The sequence below is a fragment of the Solea solea genome, chromosome 13, assembly GCF_958295425.1.
Source record: "Solea solea chromosome 13, fSolSol10.1, whole genome shotgun sequence".
NCBI classification, from domain to species: Eukaryota; Metazoa; Chordata; class Actinopteri; order Pleuronectiformes; family Soleidae; genus Solea; species Solea solea.
The window spans coordinates 19,097,570-19,118,119 of NC_081146.1; the positions used below are offsets into that span (position 1 = coordinate 19,097,570).

Sequence of the window (20,550 nt, forward strand, 5' to 3'; positions counted from 1 at the left end):
ACCTATCAGCTAACATTGATGTAATGTTGCAAAATTATGGGTACATTTTCTTTTCTTCTTGACATCTCGGTAAAACTGCTCCAGATGTTGAGGATGAGGTGTGATCAGCAAAGACACAGAGGAACTGGCTGGATAACCGTAACAGTGGATCATAACACTCTCAGGCACTCTTTATTTTTTATGAGACAAAGATAAGGGCTTTGGTTTGCAGAGGAGAGTGTTTCTGGTTTTGGCTCAGCTTGCTGCTTGATCTGGAAGTTTTATGGCCACTGAGTGCATTTGCCACTGATGTGGAGGTTCTGATTGATGCATTGCCTCAAGATGATTTGGGGAGGTGCCTCTGAGACTTGTTGGTTTGGCATATGGTCCAGTGAAGCCCTTTCTTCTGTTAGATTCCTTCCAAACTATTTTTAGGACTTTGCACCACAAAACCTCATTGCTCCCAAATAATGGGTAATACATGGGAATTAGAGATCCCTTCTTGAACACTTATCAAAAACCCACAAGTTGTTACTCCATCACTTAATCTACCACCTGCTTGCTTTGAAGATGCAAGTTAACAAATCTATAGATAGTAATACTTGCGTTTTCAATATCAAAAACCAGAGTATATTCAGTATGTTACATAATGACAGACACTTTCTGTGATATTGACTGTGACAGATTCATATTAGCAGTTCAAATGTACAGTTGATTCCCTGTTATACACTGGATGCTACTGCTTAAATATGTGGTTTTGCCATCTATCCATCCACAACCCACTAAAAAGCAAGCTGTTGCCAGTTTTTCTGTGCAGATGTTTGTAGTGGTCTATTATTGTTATGATTCATTTTCTGGTTTGATTTGGGATATGTAATTTTGTTCACACAGTGTGAACATTTTGTATTTAAAATTGAAACACTCAGTCATTGTTTGTGTTGGTATTGGATAAAACACCAAACGTGTCACTTCAATAGTAGTCTTCTTAGTGTCACTATTCTCTAACAAATGAGTGCCAATCTGTTTGTGCTTGTGCAGCTCTTCTTTCACAAGTCAGAAAACAGAGGAAAAAAGTTAAACAAGTGAAAGAACACAGCCTGTGGAAGTGTGCAATCAGATAGCACAAACTGGATAATCTCTGTCCCAGTGCCATCCGGAAATCTTGCCTTTGATTCCCAAGCTTGCAGGGAGTAAATGGCTTACAGAGATTGCACCATAAATCTGCCTGATCATCAGCTCAGCAGGGTCTTGTCTTCAAGACTGAGGAGACGGAGGGTGAAGACATGGAGCTTTGGCAAATCTATTTTCCTTGAACCCAACCCCTGAGGCAGTAACAAAACCCAAATCTGACAGTAAATAATAAAAGACAGAGTAATGTTGGCACAACATGGATTTCTTAGACAGGTTGAAAGCCAGAGCATATGTTCTGATGAGACAACGAGAGCTGCTGAGAGACAGAACTAGATTGGGCAATGGGGCCCATGCTGTAAAATGTCTGTTCCCTCATTCACAGTCTCAGGATATTCACCCATTGCACTGGTGCCTGGTTGGCATACCATACTGATTTAAAGCATCTGCAGACTTCTCTGCGCAAGTGTGTAATTCCAGTGGTATCTACACCCATATAAATGTACTATGGTGACCATGAATGACTCTGATGTGGACGCAAATGGTTCAGTCCCAAGATTCCTAAATCCTAATGCGTTTCCACTTGTTCCAATTGCTGCTGCTTGCACACAGTCACCATTGCTTGTGAGTCAGCTGAGGCTGTTTTGACTTTGAGGTTTGTGGAGGTTTGGCATCCTGGTGGAATGAAGTTACTTCAGGTCCTCAGACACAGGAAAGCAATCAGGGAGTAAAATCAAGCCCATCAGCTTCCTGCACCCATCGATTCAAGTCGTGATGAATACACTCAGCAGCCACTGCTGCTTCAGAGTTTAATCCCTGCTCTCAGACCATCCGGACTACACCAGTCCCTTAGTGGAACCTATTACATGCAGGCTGCTCCTGATGATGTTGCAATCTGTGAAAGAATTGCGTTGCACTTAAGGCTAGTGTTCAGTTTATTAGGGCCTTCTCCTGACAAATTCTAGGAAGTTCATTTGTTAGGAACACCCAAACACATTTGCCCATTATGTTGCTGTACTCCATGTTTTACTGAACTGTTCTTTCGTGGCTGCTCTATGAGCCCTTGATTGCTGCCTGGGGACAAATAATGTTTATTGAATTAAATAGAATTGAATATACTTTTATTTTCAATTTTAAATTGACAGTTTATGAGGCAAATGAGGTAAAAATATCTACCACATTGTTTTACAGTTATTATGGTTTTGATTGTTTTGATCAAGTTTGACACAACTGGCCCCTGTGCCATTTGTGTGCAATTTCTAACTGAAGAAGTACACACTTCTTACTTCATACTACACTACTTACACAGCTCTGTGTTTTATGTCCCAGATAAGTGTTTTCCATCCAGCAGCCCCTCCGCCTTTTGACCTATGAGTATTAATAATGCAACTGTTATTGTTGCAATGACATCATGGCCGGCAATATATGTTAAACATTAAACAGTAAATCACTTGTGCGGATCTAGTCATTAGCAAGCTCTTTGATGATGTGCCACTGTTCTGCTTTTAATTTTTTAGATTAGTATTACATATACTGTATGTTCATATAATTATCATTGTAAGCAAAACCTTTGACTTCAGAGTTTGTGAACATGACTTCCAGAGATATAACACACCACTCTTTAGAATTGAAATGTGCTCCCCTGGCCTATGCTCAGATTCCGAACTTAGTTCAAGTTGGGAAAAAAAATCTGAAACTGAAAGAGAAGTTAATCAGTCCAAACCAACTTGAGGAATAACACAGGTCTGTCTCAAGTGACCATTATGCAAACATAATTTCTGTTTGATAAGACCAAATGCATTTAATTTCATCCTTGTGTGTAGCTCTGCAAACCAAAGGCCTTCTGCATTCCACTTGCATGCTCATGCACTGCAATATGGTTATGGTATTTCTCAACACTGATGGAAAGTCCTCTCCTATTTCGCTCTATTTGATTTATTCTGTCTTGTTGGTTTCAGAACACTGATGCTCTCCAAGAACACTTACGCCTCTACAGTTAGTGCCGATCCAGCTGCACCTCACGTGTGCAATTAAGTTGTCAGAGTAGCTTCAGCCACTGCTTACAGTGTTCTTTGAGGATGGTGCTTACATCGTTCAAGGGGTGCTTATGTCTTGTATAATATGCCTAATATTGCGTATGACATAATGGACAATGCTCAGAAAAGGGATGTTTTAGTTTTTGACAAATCTCTGTCAGTCTAAAACCAGTTCCTGACCACTAGATGCTCATTTTCTTTATCATTTTATTAACATTAGTATTTCTTATTTGTTGTCATGATGGGGAGTTACATAGTGTGGTAATTAAAAATCATGAGCCACTTTGAAAGCCATCTCAGTGTTTGGGAATTCCCCACATACTGTATGTCTTATGTGACTTGAATTGTACGTGTGTGTGTGTGTGTGTTCAGGTTGTGTGTGGAATGTTTTATTGTAGCTAACACATTGCAGTTATTAGCATTAGGGGGTAGCTGTGCCAGTGTAAGCAGCATGCCTCACATGCTCAGCCCAGGCTTGTGGTTAGCTGATGGAGACATCTGAAGGACCAGAACCCCTCAGATCTAAATCAGGAACAATTCCTCCCACTTTCCCATTCTCTCGCTTGATTTTTTGGCTTTTTTTATTTTCTGTCTTGGCTTTTTTTTGTTATCTTAACAATTGTCACTCTCACTGTTTTTCACACTCATTGCTATCTTTCGTTTTCTTTACCTGTCTCTTTCTTTTATGTTTCCTTCTTCTCACCAGTGAGGCAACATTTGGGTATGTCAAGTGCAATAATACTAAAAGTGCCTGAGCAGGGACCAACAGGAACATAGTATGTTAATATCAAGAGGTCACTGGGCAGAATGTGAATAGGCGCCAATGAAAAGAAAATGGAGACAGCAACAGTGATCTGACTGTTCAGCCAGGTTCCAAATTCCATCACGGCACCTACATCAGGTCCCGTCATTTGCCTGTCTGCATTACTGATTCTTGGCTTTTATTCAAGTCTTAGGATTGAAGTTACTGTGACTTAACAGTCTTGGACAAAGCTGAATACCAGTAAAGAGGTTCCTAGGAGGGCACAAAGCCCTTTACATTTGAGCTTGTGTTACTGTGCGATGCTTTACATATCTTTGCTGTGCCTCAGTAAAAGAGATGCACCACAACTGCAGCCAGTTATAACATATCTGGTGAGGATAATGCAAGGACAATGGCAGAACAAGTTGTCCAAATAAAATATGTTAGAAGTCAGAAGTCTTTATATTGCTCCCCGTGGGTCTGGTCTGTAACAGGGATCTCTGTTTGTTGTTATTCTGGGCATGCTGGAGGCAGATATTTAACACAGCCAGTTTGACTTGGGTACAGTAGAGGCATTCTTGGCAGAGAACACCAGCATGACATCACCAGAGCTCTCGTTGTGATTCCTCTCTCCTTAGAGTGAAATAGTTTTGTAATTGGTCTCTTCTTTTGGCAGAAAACTCGAAAACCCTTTCCATGTCCTTTCTCGGAAAATTAACATATTGCCGTCATTGTTTGGCTGTAACAGATCTTGTAAATAGGCCACCCCCTTTTTCATATGAATCTAAAGAAATCCCACAAGCTTGTATATTCTCTATTGTGGTTTGTGTAATTACAGCTATTTAGAGTTTGAAAATCACAATCTACACTTAATTTATTTGAAGGTGAAGCAATATAAACTCCCCTTTGTTGGCAGTGTATGGTACTGTGGATTAGGAGTAGCATTCTTGAAGATTTCTTTTAAAATCCAAGTCTGTTGAAACATACTGTCTATTGCCAAATGAGTCAGCACGTTGGTTACTGAGCTATGGCTGATTGATGATGCTATGAGACACTGTAATATAGGAAGGTATAGTATATATGGGGAAAAAATGCTGTCTTAAATTGCTGCTTCGTGCAAACCAAATATAAACAGATATTTTCTTTATTATAAACTCCAATCACCATGAGAGTTATGCAGCAAGAAGAAGCAGCCACAGGTTGTTAGAGGAATATTACATCCACACGGCTACAGTTGTGTTTTAAAATGCATTGCAAAGTCCTTGGACATTTGGAACACCTAAAATAGCGAAGTGTATGAATGCTGCTGCCTCTATTTCAGTTTGGAAACTCCAGGGCAGCATTTTAGTTTGGATGGGCAGACTAAAGTTTGTTACACTGACTTTGTGATCGGGAAAACGTGTGCTTACAATTCCACCATTTCTGTATCATGATTTACTTAATTTCAAGTCTGTAAATTTCATTAATGCAATACAACCATTGTTTTCTTGCACGGTTGTGGATTTAATTACTCGAATACAAGGGAGAAAGAGAAAGATAGATGGATAGATAGGGAGAGGGAGAAATACCACGTTTTTGTAATGAGCTGTTTTCATTGAGATAATTATTCAGAATGTCACACAATGTGATAGTCATCTGGGTTCATTTTGTCCTTTAATCCCTCCAGTCTGCCATGGATCCCAGCTGCAGTATAGTATGGTCATTATTTAGGCTGTGCACCACCGTTTCTATTCCGCAGCTATTAGTGTGTAGTGCTGTATTCAAGCATTTGTTTTCAGTGCATGTATGTGTGTTAGTCTACAAGACACAGAGAATATAGTAAATACCTTTTGGGTCGTGTGTGAAACAGCTCTCTATGTCAGCAGCCTTCTTAAGACTACCTCCGTTTGAGAAGAAAATGAAACCTCTGTCTTTAATCATGGTGTAATGGGTTTCTACATTTGTTACAGTTTCATTAAAAACCCATTAGCAGCTAATTTTTTGTTGAGCTGATGGATGTGTTCGAAGCCGGGGGACATTAAAGAAAAGGTCATTTGAGTCAAATGCGATGAGCTCTGTTTTCCTCAGCTTACATTCCAGTGGGGTCGTCATCAGTGGGCTGAGCAGCTTAAGTGTAAAAGCGGTGGCTGCATACCATCTGACATTACTGGAACTATCCCAAACCATGACTCTGTGTTTGAAACACTGAGCCACTTCTCTTGTGTCATTACTCTTGGTGCCAGCTGGAAACCATTCTAATGAGAACGAGGGTCATCGCTGTTAAAACAAGCTTCTGACTACCTAGTTATAGATGGGTTGAGAAAGTCTCGAGGGATGAACATGATGATATTGACAAACTGGACTCAACTGTATGGAAAAGGTCATAGGCTAAAGAAGATAAAAAGAAGTGAAAATGAATGGGATGATGATGGAAACAATTAGGATAAGTGAAGGAACAAAAGTAAGAGCAAGAAGATATGCGAACATGGATATTGTTGAGGTTTTCTGTTTAGTCAAAGGAAAGGATGTTGCTCCTGGGGTTTCAAGATTGGGAATAGGATCTCTATTTGTCAGACCAAGTGTGTGTGTGTCTGTGTTTATATGTATATACATGGACGATTCAGAAGAGCAGGTCTGTCTGAGATAAGGAGCTATTGGGTTACCTCCATATATTTTCTCACTCTGTAGGCGTTTGCCTTCCACTGCCTGGCCTCTAGTCTCCAGTCCTGCTTCTTTGATGTCTGACTGAGTTTGCCAGTAACCTGCAGAGGAAAAAACAACAATAACAAAAAGGCTGTTTATTCAGCACTGGCCATGTGCATGCTCCCATTAATCTGTTGAAACTCTGTGCAATTGACCGTCTTTAAGACTGTTTAGGTTTCAAAGATCAGGCAGTAGCAAGCATTAGGCATGGTATTCTTCTGAAACTGAAATACGACTTTCATTCTCCTTTTCTTCTACACTTGACAGTGGTCAGTGTAATGTTTTTAGTTATCTAAAATGAAGTGTTTAGTTTATATTTGAATTGGGTCAAAGTCACTGCTCGAAATTATGTCTATATTGTTATCTATATATTAGATGTCCTCTCACCACACTGTTTACATTTGTGCTAGCTGTGACCTGTAATTATTCACATATTAAACGTTTTTCCTTTCACATCACAGTTTACATATGAATTACACTGCCAGTGGGGGTTAAGGTTGTGCTGGTGTTTGGTGTCGTTGAGTTATTGCTAGTTTGTTTTTGTAAAATTGTGACAGTATTAGCAGTGGTGCAGTTTCTAGTCGCCTGAGGTGGTAGTGGTGGTTCAGCTGATGTGTTGAGCAGCTCAGATTAGGGTCGGCCCTCCAGACAGGCACACACACTACCGCTGGTCCCCGACGTAGCCAGACGTGTAGGGGGACAGAGGTCAGACCTGGCTTTCCTGTGCCCTAACCCTCCATGGGTGCCCACTTACCCTCTAAGCAGGAGGTCTTCCCAACCTGTCACTCACAGTGCCACAACTTACTTTATTTCTGTGCCTCTCTTCTTGTCTCATTATTGTTTTCCTACTTATATCTTTGATTCTCATCTCTTTTCCTTTTTTTTGCTACCGTCAACTTTAGTCAACAGCTGAGTTGACATGCCTGCAGGGAAAGAACTCTCTCACCCCGGTCCTTTTGTCTTTCTCCTTCTCTAGCCTTTCATTCCTCCCTCCCCGTCCTGCACCCTGGTGTGGCATTGAAGGGATCAGTTTACCCGGCAGCAGCTGAGGCAGGCTTCATTTGTCCTAGGGCTTCCTTCTGAAAAGGCATTTTTTTGCCTCTAGAGGATTGCTCATTGCCCACGCTGACATTGAATGCTTAATTACACTACTTCCAAATTTGGCAATCTTGTGCTTTAGTGGCAGTTTGAGTTGTTGAACTGTTGAAATGTGGTCTTGGCCTGCAGGGCTAGGAATTCCTTTAGGTATAGATATGAGAGTCTACAGAGGAGAGTGACTGTTTTTATTATGTTTAAGTAGGATAGAGTGATGTAGTGACACCATTTCTTTTTATTGTTCGTTTTTGTTTTTGTATGTTTTGTGTTCAAGTTCAATGACAGCTTAACAAAATAAGATGTAAATTAATAATTTACATCAAATAATAAGATGCAAATTAATAATTTACATCTGTCTGTTTTATCTGGAACCTTAATGAAGTTTTTATAAAATTTTGAAAAATTGCTTGAATAATGCAGCTCCACCACAGAAGCCCTTACTGAAGTGAAGTCTAAATAGTTCTGCCTCTCTTCTCTTCTGGCAAATCCATGTTTATTTTATGTCTCAGGAAAATACAGCTGAAATTATGCAAAGTATGTTTAAAACCCTGCACGGTTGGTGTAGTGGTTAGTGCTCTTGCCTTTGCAGCAAAAAGACCCGGGTTCGAGCCCCGGTTGGAACAAGGGCCTTTCTGCATGTAGTTTGCATGTCTCCCTGTGTGTGTGCGTGGGTTTTCTCCGGGTTCTCCGGCTTCCTCCCACAGTCCAAAAACATGCAATATGGGGATTAGGTAAATTGGACACCCTAAATTGACCATAGATGTGAGTGAATGGTTGTTTGTCTCTATGTGTGTCCCCGCCTATCGACCTATGTCAGCTGAGATTGGCACAGCACCCCCCGCGACCCTCTGGTGGAGGATAAAGCGGTAGATGATGGATGGATGTTTAAAACCCAATCTTCATTACATAACCACCCAAAAAACCAGAGGGGCCTTTTTGTAACTAAACAGTGTTAGAACCAGAGAGTGTGTGTTCATTTATACAGTGTATATGCATAGACATTATGTACAGCATTTGTTTGGCCTAAAAGTGTGGCTCTTGGTTTGTATTTGATCATTTTAGTTTGAGTAAATTAAGTATGTGTTCAGGAGTCAGCAAATAAATTTGGATTCAACCTCAGTCTTAGTCAGTATAAGGGGTGACTTTTGCCATTCTGCCACTTTGATCCCCCATTTAGATGCCAAACATATGTGATTGCCTGTTCTTTTGAATTGTCTGACCAACTTATAGCCCAGGCTGACTGTGAAAAGGTTACTGTGCTACAATAAGCCCTAATCAATGCCATACTCTGAGTTCACACACTCAGCTCTGTACCTTTAACTCGACTACTCTATTTTTAGAGTGGTGCTAATATGTTTGGGTTCTTTTATTTTTTACCTTTTATGGAAGAGTTTTCTATTTTTCTGTTTTTCATTATGCCCTACGATTCTGTTTCAGGTTTATGTTTACTCTGCGTATGTACATGTGGTATTTGTTTAGTACTTTGCAGTTGTGGAAGAGTAAAACTTCAGCTATAGAAGCCATTGTATTTTGTGCTCTAATTTTATGTGGACTGTTTCTTTACAATGAGCAAATAATTTGTGTGTTTTTGTCCTGTTTAGCCTTTATGAAAACTTGGAAACATGATGAGCAAGATATGTAGTGACAAAAATAACAGTTGGTGAGGGCATAAGCATAGAGGTCCAGGATGTAGCAGCCTATTCACCCTACTCTTTAGTCATTTGTCATATTGCAGGATCTTGGTGTGTTTTGTTGATATCTGATAATACATTTTTAAGCCGATATTGTCCGATACTGATATTGAGCCAATAATATTGTGCATCCCTCAAGCTTTAGGAGAGTGTTTTAACATGTTGGGGAAAATCTGTGACATAATATTAGCACAAAAAACATTGGGACACATCTGTGAATTTGTGGATGCGTGAAAATAAACTTGTAGTTTTACATTAACGCTTAGCTTAGGTTACATCTTACACAAGTTTTGTCACATTTATGCCTGACTTCCACATTACATTGGAATTTTAAGTCCTTAATGCTGAGACTTTTGTAAACATTGATGCATTGATGCAGTATAGACATATTAGTCACAAATCCTTCCTTTGATTCGTCATGTTCCAATAATGTGATTGTTACTCAGAAGAAAACAGACAGGGGTGGGGGTGGAGTGGCTCAGTGGTTAAGACCCTACCTTGTGTACCAAAGACATCATGGTCGCAAGTTCGATTCCACCCCTGGCTAATTGTACTTGATCCATTGTAAGTCGCTTTGGATAAAAGCGTCTGCTAAATGACATGTAATGTAATGTAATGTAATGACAGTATCATCCTCTAACCCCGATGATAAATGCAACATGAATAAGTTGTTACTGACCTTGATGTCTTTGTTAATAGCTGCTGTTAAATATTTTATTTTTATATGTTATAATGCTACACAGGTGAGCTACTATTTGAACAATCAGCAAGAATTTCCTTTGCTTTGCTCATTAGCGGTGTAAATAAATGATAAACTATCACATGGCATACAGTTTTAGTCCTGTTGGTAATGATGATTGTTTCTGATACAGAGCTAAAACTCTTTTTTGACACCATTTTAGAATAAAAACATATAAATGTGGACATAGCCCTAGTAAAAGTCCTTGGCAGTCATTTGTTTCACCACATGCTCATTGTCCCACCAGCGTTTCTTTCCATGTCCCTGTTGTTTTAATTGCACCTCATGTCACAGAGCACCCACTAGGCTGAGGAACTCTACAAGCTGAACCAATAAATAACCTCCTCATCCAGAACCTTGGCCATTTTGTTTATCTCTAGGTTCATCTCTGAAGGGGAAGTCCATTTAATCGCCACATGCACGCGCACACGCATGCACACGCACATGCGCACACAGAGATCTTGGTAGACTTACATTCTTGGGCTTAAAAAGCTGATGGGGCTCTGAGTGCAGGTGATGTGGTGTTGTGGAGGAGAGTCTTGGCCTCCTCATCCAGGAACAGAAGTTTATTTGTAGAACCCTTGGAGATGTTTGTTAAATGGTGTGGGAGCAAGGTTAGTGGGGCGGTTTAGGGTGTGTGTGTGTGTGTGTGTGTGTGTGTGGGTGGGGGTGGGGGGGTTATATGGTTGGAGATCCCTAATCACATCAATTTATATTATTTTCAGGAATGGATAAAGTTTACAATTAAATGACATTGGTTACATTGATTCACATAGCTACAATTTAGTATTCACCATAAGATGTGTGTGAAGGTTACAATTTTTTTTTATAAATAAAAATGTGTCCTCTGTGGTGCACATACAGATAAAGGAAAGCTAACTTTATTATTCCAAAGATAGCTTTGATGCATGGAAGTTGCAATTGGAAGAAAACATTTAAATTCACCAGTAAAATAATTTTTTTTAGACGTTTCTTATTCACTAATGTACCTATTTGTTTTCTCATTAGGATGACCATGAGAGTGGCTCTAGCTCCACCAGTCGCAGTGCCTCGGACAGCTCCAAGGCTGTGGCTAAGCCTCGTCGCCTACAGCAGGCAGCCCCCAGCGACCCAGACCTGCCCCCAGGTAAATGATGGCTCTGGGGCCACTGAGGCTACTCTTCAGAGAATGACCACCTGGGCAGTTTGGCCTTGGTGGGGGAGGACAGGATGAACTGAGACTGCATTTAGGGTCCTCTCACACCACTGAGAAATCTTGGTTTTGTGTTAACCTCTAAGATGGGCCAAGGGCAGTTGGATTTAACTGGATTCTTAGCTTGTTAGCAGCCAAAAGCCTGCAGTGTCAGGGTCTCAAATGCATGTAGTACTTGCTTTCGGTGAGTATTATTTTTGGAATGATCTGTGTAGCACAGCATTTTTCAGTAGGATAAATCAGCCAGAGAGAGCATGGGGGATGTGTCTCTGATAAATCACATAGTGATGGCTCTTATCAACAAGGCCACTTGACCACATGCCTCCTACAGGGCCATGGATTCCATGCCTGCCTTAGTCCAGCACTTTACAACACCTCACAGAGAAGGGCTTGAGTGGTGCTGGATAACAACCTTTTAGAAATATTTATGACCTCTTTTTGTTGTCAATTTGTAACTTTCATTGAGAAGGAAACAGCCATATACGGAGCTAATATTGGTTATTAAATACACTCATTTATGTTGGCACAGACAATTTAATTGTATATAGAAGTGTAAAATGAGGCACAACTTCAATAATGTTATTGTTAAAAAAAAACAATGTCTATCAGACAATTTCATATCTAAAATATAATGCAAGGAAAAAAGCAAATCTGAGAAATCAATTAAAATGGGGAAAATATAGAAACAAGAAGTGGCTTTTAGAGAGAAAAATTAAGTAGATAGGTTAGGGGTTTGAGCTTAAAGATCCAGGTCACTGGCACCCACCCTTAAGGCTCACTCCCAGAGTACTATTATGCATGAGCGCATGAACCTTTCCTCCTATCTGGTTGTATCTGGGGAGGATCAATTTCCAGGCTTGACATGAGATAATATCTCCCCCCAGCTGTTAAAGCAGGGTGCCTCACACCCCAGCATCTCCCTTTGGACCTGCCTGCCTGTGTGTGTGTGTGTCTGTGTGTGTGTGTGTCTCTGTGTGTCTCTGTGTGTCTCTGTGTGTCTCTGTGTGTCTCTGTGTGTGTTTGTGTGTGTTTAGTGTATCCTTGTTAATTTGTGTGCACACCTCACTGCTCCAGCAGTGGACCTTGTTTCAATCCATTATAGGCTGTAAAGACAACTCTGGGGTCAGAGGTTGCAGCACCTCAATAACAGCGTGGAAGCAGATGAATGCTGTAATTCCAGCCTGTAGAGGTTAAAAGGTAGATGAAGTAAAACTAACCTGCTATGAGTCACGCAGAGGATATTTTGCTTAGAATAAGATACAAAACAAACCTGTCAGGAGTATTTAATGTAGTTAAGGATGAGGCCACAGCACAGCATTTTATAGTAGCAGACTTGAGTACTGTTGTAGACCTGCTATGAGCTGTTTACTGCCCAGTTTATTTCTGAAAAGTATTCTCAAGTTTTATGTTTTCACCCATATCTGTTTTTGTTTGTATGCTCATTTGTCAGCGGAATTATGCAAAGTGTGCTGAACCACTTTTCTCCAATTTGTAAGGAAATTTCAAATTTAAGGGGCAGATTCAGGATGTTTTTAATATTTTCCTTGATGCCAGGAGAAACCTGGTAATAGAATAATTAGGAAAAAAAAACAATATTATAAACCTGTTGGGATTGGAGGCAAAAACAGCCTTAGTTAGTTACATCTTAAAGGCCAATTCATTATCCGCTCAGGTCACTGTGATGTAAATGTTCGCAGACGTCTGCATGCACTCCAAAAATCTGTCACTGTTTGGACTGTGTGTGTGTGGACTGCACATGCTTGAGGTAGGACAGTTAATTGGAATGGAATATAATGTCAGATACCATCACAGGGAAATGGGCAGTCTAACCTCATTTTCGGCATTTAGGTTGACAAACCACTGTTTTGCATCTTGCCCCCTCCCCTTCAAAACAACCAAATCAAAACACAGCCAACAGTAAAAAGCAAGCCACCAGCAATTATCCACTCATTTGGCTCTAAGCCCTTACATACTGACTGAATTTATTCTCTCTGTACTCCCTGTGGTGGAAAAGTAAAGAAGTTAATTCATATGCCATTGGATTGGTAGTCTCACAAAGACCAAAAACCAAGTGCTTCCACCTTGAGCGATTCAGTGAGTCATTATGTTTACTGCTGCTTTGTGGGGGTCCAGTGGCCACCGTTTGTGAGAAGCACATTTTTTTGTTTCGGCGATTGCTGCTTTGGCCCTCATCACAGTGATGAAACCGAGCATTGTTTCATAGAAGTTCAAAGAGATTTAATGGTGGCAACCTCACTTTGAGTCTACGTTTAACCTGATACCAGTTAGTGTTGGATCAAAGCAGTTTTCAAGCTGAACTCTCAAAATGTAACCAGTGGGAGTCATGCCTCATCTGAGAATCATTGGATATTTCTTGCTAAATTCTTTATTGTCATGTGAATGCTATATTTTAGAAGTTTGAATGAAACATGAATGGGTACTGTAATTTACTTGTGTGCAATTTATCACCAGGGTTTTTAATATCCACCTATTCCACAGATGTAGCAGAGCATTTGGAAATTATTGTTTCTCCAGATTGAAAACACTGAACATAAAATGTATACGTCTCAACGTATGTGTCTCTGTGTCCTGCATTTGTGCACGTATGCATGATTGTTAAAGTATGTGTGTGATTTGAGGAGATTGAGATTTGCATAAAGTGAAAAGCAACCCACTCCTGAGATAAATCTATGGTCCAGTGCTACTAATGTCCTGGTACAGTGGCCTTTGCTCAGAGTCTGAACGCAGGAACTGTTCTGGCATTACTGGAAAGTGCTACTTATGTACAGAGAATATCCTATGCTGGTAAAGGCTGGAGCTTTCTCCAGCAAGAGCTTTCTTCTGCTCTGGAGACCTGCTGTACCATGCATTGCTGGGCTCTGTAAATCTATAGTTTATGTATTTTACTTTTGACAAAAAAAGATACTAAAAAAAAAAATAGAATAGAGAGATTTATAGAGTGACCTTGTGTATTCTCTACATATCCCACACTAGCTATTCTATGTACGTTTCAGAATGAGACCAAAGCACCAGTATACAGTGTATCTATTGTCTGATGAACTTGTCTGTCTCTCCCTCAATGTCTAATAACTGGCAACTCTAATAGCTGCTAATACTTTCCATACACATGAAAAATTGAGAGCATGGACACTATAGTGTTTCTTTCCTGTATTGCACAAAAGAGAGTACTTGGCCTGTTCTGAGATCACATAAAGGAGCTGGTTTTTCCAGTCATTTTATGGTTGAGCAGTTTTAAATGGGCTCCTTCCCTGTGGGCCGCAGCACAGGTGCTGGCTGTGTCAATTGTTTACAGAAGTTCAGAGCAGTGCGATGACTCGCAGAGAGACGGATTTGGGTTCTGGATGTGGTGCAAGGCAAAAATAGGTATAACAAGTGTAAGAGAGTGCCGGAGAGCGAGAAAGCCTTCCTGACGTGGGCAAATTAGATCCAGAGAGCAGAATAGCAGGGGGTAAAGTGCTGGTTTTACTGCCCAGGCTGCAGGTGCGACAGCAGCTTTCTTGGTGACCCCAGATCTAAAGGCACACACTCTCACACACACACACACACACACATTTATACACACACACATGCACATAGCCACATTCATGCATGCAAGAAAGCAACCAGGCACCTACTCCAACACACACAAGCACATGCATACATACATACGTGCATGCAAGTCCTTGTGCAGATGTCATGAACAGGCATTGCGTTTATGGGTTGAGTTTAATTATGTCATTCTCTCTTAATGCCACTCTGTTTAGTCAGGCAGCGAATTCATGACAGGTTTGTGAATTGGATTATGCTAATGCATAGTTGGGCATATGTGCAAGAGGCCAAACAGTTAACCAATTCATATAATATTTTCATCAACAGAGCATTTTAGTACTGCCTAATTATCGGTTCTGTTATGCCCTGGACCAGGCATGTAGATTCAGGAAGACAAACATTTGGTTTGGAAAATAAGGGAAAAGCTTTAAAGGTTTATATGTTTTAAGTTGTAGCGACTGTGTTTAACAGTACATGGGAGGAATGAATAATGCCATTGGTCCTGTGGTTAGGAGAATTTATTGCTGTATATTTTCATATTTTATGGTTGAAACTCCCCTGTCTACAATATTTTAAGTTCTCTCTTACTTTGTTGAGTAATAACCTTACCATGTATGTTTTTCCTGCAAAGCTTCTGTTTCTGGGCGTCACTTTGGCCACAGGAGGTACTGGTAACATTGCAGGATGGCTCCCACAGCTCTGCTGAAACCCAAGCTATCGAAGTGCTCTTTCTCTTGGTTACTACATCCATCTGCAGCTTCACCACAAAACCCACCGCCCTTCTATTTTTCATTTTAACCATAAAATCTATTTCATCATTCTCTAGTCTGTCTTACTTTACATTTGTGCAAATTATTTTATCGCTAGAATTCCAATTCCCTTACAATTTTTTTCCATATCCTTTAATGCATTATTATTTTCAAGGTGATGACATATCATCAACTTTAATGCAGTGTTTTTCACATAGATTATAAACACCCAAATGTTTTTGGTTTTTTTGTCCTCTTATTAATAGCAAAATCTGTCTGTCTTTTATATCGTCCATAAATGCCATAGCATGGCAGTTTCATTTGTCCCTTAATAACTATCTTGTATAAACAAGTTATTTGTACACATATATGTGCTCTGCTCAGACTTGCAAATGTTTATGTGAACATGCAGGCTCCTCGGTGGTTAACAGACTTAGGGGGGATATGTTTGAATCAACATGTGCATAGTTTTGGGTTAAACTTGACTTTACTTGTGAGTGTATAGCTCTTCAGAGATTCATAAATTCACCCAGGATTTGTAGTGCTGCTCAGGCAGAGTGAGGAGTAAAAATGTTTTCATATGGTTATTTAGCTCCTTTAACTGCACATGTCCAAGGGAGAGTTTGTGGCGAAAAATAACATGTCAGGACCTCCTCTAATTTATGAGCCCATGAGGATGGCATGGGTCGGTGGTACTTTTTGAGAATGCGGGTCTGGAATTTCTACTTTTATAGTGTGTCAACACTACATTAATGTGTCCTGATAATTCAGTTGGCAGTTGGGTACACCTGATGCACTGTTATTATACATAAGTTCTGCATCATATCATTCTTGTTGAATGTTATACAGTAGTGTGATGGTTTTATAGAAACTAAACCCAGCCAGGTGTACTTAATAAACTGCATGTTCAGTCTCCATCTCTGCCTCAATCTAATATCTATATCCTCCATTGTACATGTGTGTGTCTTTGAAATTAGGTCTGAGTATTTTTTCATGTGGACGTAATGTTCATTTTTAACATTCTTCCCATGTATGTGATGTTTGTTTGTAGGTTACGTGCAGAGTCTCATCAGACGTGTGGTGAACAACTTGAATGTTGTGGTGAACAACCTGATCCTGAAGTACGTGGAAGATGACATTGTGCTGTCGGTCAACATTACATCTGCAGAGTGCTACACTGTGGACGATATGTGGGAGAGGGCCTTCATGGACATCGCTGGTGAGCATTGAGCAACGGCTGCTTACATTCCTGGCTAGTGGGATTAACGAGTAAATCCACCAAGACAAGAATCTATATACTACATTAAGTGTGCAGTTAGTTCAAACTAAGGTCATTTATTGGTCATAAAGTTGAAGTGACCAATGGCTTCATTTTTTTCTCAGCAAATGCTGTCAAACAGATAAATGGCATATCTCTTATCATTAGGCCTGTGCAACACGGTTGTGCTAAAAAAAAAAGTACTTGTTGCAGAATATCATCATAACACTTACTGCGCATGGAGTGTCAGTCACAGAAACTAGCACAAACATTCACTTAAAGCACAGACAAATGTATTAATTTGCACCATCGGAGTCAATCGATCTGTTATTTTCAGGCAGCTGGCTGGCTGAAAAGTGTTTGCTCCCTGGCAGGCACAGCCACTGATCACTCTGATCGCTCTGTGGCTTTACAGAGATTAAATCATCCACAAATCCAAACCATGACTGTAGATCAGTATAAAAAGATATAAAAACTTCTTATGAACCATTTATAACATGAAATGAATGCCCTCTAATACATGTGATTTTTGTGATGTTAGTAATTGATATTGAAATTAAAGTAAAATTAAGATTAATTAGAATACTTTATTTATTTATTTACCTACTTTTTTATTTCTATGCAATACACTTGAAGCTTTCTTCAGCTGAATCCGAGTGTTTCTGAGGTTACTGGCAGAGAAATGCAGTTTCATAATACTGCCCTCATAATACAGTCTTACAAGCCTATATCAACAAAGTTTCTTGCCGTGGTCATTTTCAGTCATTGTTATCTCTGAGGAGAGGGGGGCGATTCCAATATGTGAGGTAAGTTGTGCCTACAATAATAGTTACTGGCAGGTTTTAGAAAATTAGATAATTCCCGGAATAATGACTTCTATTATCAGTTTGACAGGGTTGAGTGAGTCAGAGATAGTGGAGAATCTGATGGGGGATCATCTCACTCACTCATTCATTCACAGACAAAAAAGGGAGGAAATTAATCTAACTGTTACGACCAGGCTATCCACTCGCCCTTTGCTTCCCGTTAATACCTCACCTCCTTTTGTTCATCTCTAGTCTTTCTCTTTGCCTTTCTGTCTCTGGAAAGATTCTGGCACAATATAGACTCAACCTTCAAGATAAATGTTGTCCATTGAATATTGGCTGCTCATGCAATGTAGTAATGACCACTGAGTATTTCTTGGTGCAATCTCAACATGGTGATGGGCATCTTGACTGTTGTGATCCCAATGCAAGATGAAGTGTCTTCATTACAGCTAAGGACAAGTATATCACTTACTCTCCTGCACATGCAGCTTCAGTTAAGGTGTTGACAACACTGTCAGCCGGACATCGGAGCTGAGAGCACTGAAGCGGCCAGGAGAAATGAGTCGTGCAGCCATGTCAAAGGCTGCTCTCTGTTAGTGTTGCATTTGTTTGTGTAAAATGTGACTGATTTTTGACATGTTAAGTGTTAATCACGGCGGGTCAACCTCTGATGTGTTCTACGTGAAATGATCTACATTTGTTTTCTTTTTGCTTCTCTCTGCAGCGCCAGAGCTGGTCCTCAGGAAAGTGATCAACTTTGCAGACTGTACTGTCTGTTTAGACAAAAGAAATGCTAGTGGCAAGATCGAGTTTTACCAGGACCCACTGCTGTACAAATGCTCCTTCAGGACGCGCCTTCACTTTACCTACGACAACATTAATTCCAAGATCCCATCTGTTATCAAAGTGAGTAGCTCCAATTTTTAGAAGTAACTTTATAAGTTAAATTAGTTTCATGTAAAAGTTTAATGACTTTTTTTCGATTTTCGAGGAAGGCCGTTGTCAAATTGATGACAAGACATGTTATAATTTCTGTCCACTGGTCTTAAAAGGTGACATGCTATGGGAATGTTTTTTTTACTTCCTACATAAAACTGCAATCTAATGCTACAAATAATGGTCTGTCACTGATGTATCACCAGTGTTAAGTTTATGTATGTGTAAATCTCTTTCTAAAGAGATAAAGATGTCACATGAGTGAAACATCGCAATCCTATACAATAATACTTTATTCACTTCCTCTCATGAATTTATCAGTGTTTGTTCAAAACCTAGCTAATCATTTGGAAGTGCTTCACCAAGGTTGAGAACCAAACTCAAAGTGGCTTCATTTCAAGTTTTATTTTAAATAAAATCAATTATTTCACTTGAAGGTCATCACATACATCATTCTTTTACTTTTTGTCAGTGGAAGATGTTTGTGCATCGGAGAAGTCTTAGCTGCAGTGTGGTGTGTTTGTTCATGTTATAACATTTAAATGATTGCTGATGGAAAAACTCTTTCATTATTTTTATCTTTTAAAATAATGGGCTTTATATAAATGTTTAGGTTCAGGCAGTCTACTGTGGCTCTCTGTTGTTTCTGCGTATTATATTTTTCATCGGGCTGTACAGTTATTCAGTTACAATGTATCATGATATAACGTAACAAAAGACCAATGTATCTCGATTATGTTTATGCATTGCACAAACACACTTTAGGATGTAATGCATATCATTTCTCTGTATATTATAGCACATATTTTCTATTTTGTAAGCGTTTGTTTTCTTTTGCAGGAGCAACAATTTACGTCCAAACATACCATTTAATAAATAATTGAACAATTTAAGCTGTCTTTTATGCTTCTCTTTTCTGTGTTTCTGTAGATCCAGACCATGGTGGAGAGCCTGAAGTTGTCTCTTACTGATCAACAGCTGCCAATGTTTATCCGCATTTTACAGCTGATTATTGCTCTCTACTATGGGGAGATGGGAGGAAACAAAGAGGGTGAAGGAGAAGAGGGCAGTGGTCAAGTCAGAGAGTCTGGAGGAAGTGTACCTGGTGAGTCGATGGAGATTAGATTAGTTTGTCTCTGTTTTATTTCTAAGGCAGTCGTTGTTTTGTTTTGCTTTGAGTTCTCCTTTGTTGCTCTAACAGCTTAAATCAAACATTGATTGTCAAGTTGTTTTCTCACATCATTCTGTGCTAACAAAAATCTATTGAGGTCTGCGGTGAATGTATGGTGAGTGTATGTGTTAATATGGCTCATACGACAGTCATTGTTTCTCAGACAGGGCTCTGAAATGGTTAATGAGGCATCAGACTGTCCACAAAGCTTTGACGTTTTTCTTATTCAGCACATGACGCTCTGCATGTTGCATGTTGTGTTCAGGGGCTATGTCTGTCCATATGCAGCTTTTGTTCCTGAATGGGACATTTAACATCACTTTGACCATGGTGTGTGCTTCTCCCGTTTTTTCCACAAACAAAAGCCAGAGCGTGTAACTCAACACAGACTGTTGTCGTCAGGTCTGATCCTCTCCATGTGGATAGAGGCAGGATAGAGGAGGATGAAGGAAAGAAATAAGGATGAATCAAACACAGGCCCATCTCTGTCTTTCTGACTCCAGCACCACAGGAAATCACACGCCACATGTCCAGGAGCTGAGCAAAACACATATGGAGCTGGCTTCTCTCACATACCTCATACAGACACACTGTACACTCTTAGTCACCTGGAGCATTTGTGCACATCAAGTAGTAGGAAAGCACACACGTGCACACATGCATTATAGCCACCATTTAAAAAAAAAAACAACCTGCATTGTCCTTATATTTTTTTCTCTCAAAATGCTCATCCTCATCCTTGCCAAATAGAACAGGAACAAATCCCAAGTTCTGCTGGACCAAATCAGGCTCTG

General features: G+C 39.9%; 1 protein-coding gene across 4 annotated transcripts in view; it reads left to right on the top strand.

The window, feature by feature from the left end:
• LOC131471017 (intermembrane lipid transfer protein VPS13B-like) overlaps positions 1-20,550 on the top strand; it is a 309,917-nt gene that overhangs the window by 7,822 nt on the left and 281,545 nt on the right. For all 4 annotated transcript variants that reach the window (XM_058647216.1, XM_058647213.1, XM_058647215.1 and 1 more), the window contains exons 4-7: positions 11,101-11,218; positions 16,634-16,801; positions 18,374-18,555; positions 19,516-19,690. In XM_058647216.1, coding sequence (XP_058503199.1) covers positions 11,101-11,218; positions 16,634-16,801; positions 18,374-18,555; positions 19,516-19,690 — 643 coding nt within the window. The remainder of the gene's footprint in view (positions 1-11,100; positions 11,219-16,633; positions 16,802-18,373; positions 18,556-19,515; positions 19,691-20,550) is intronic.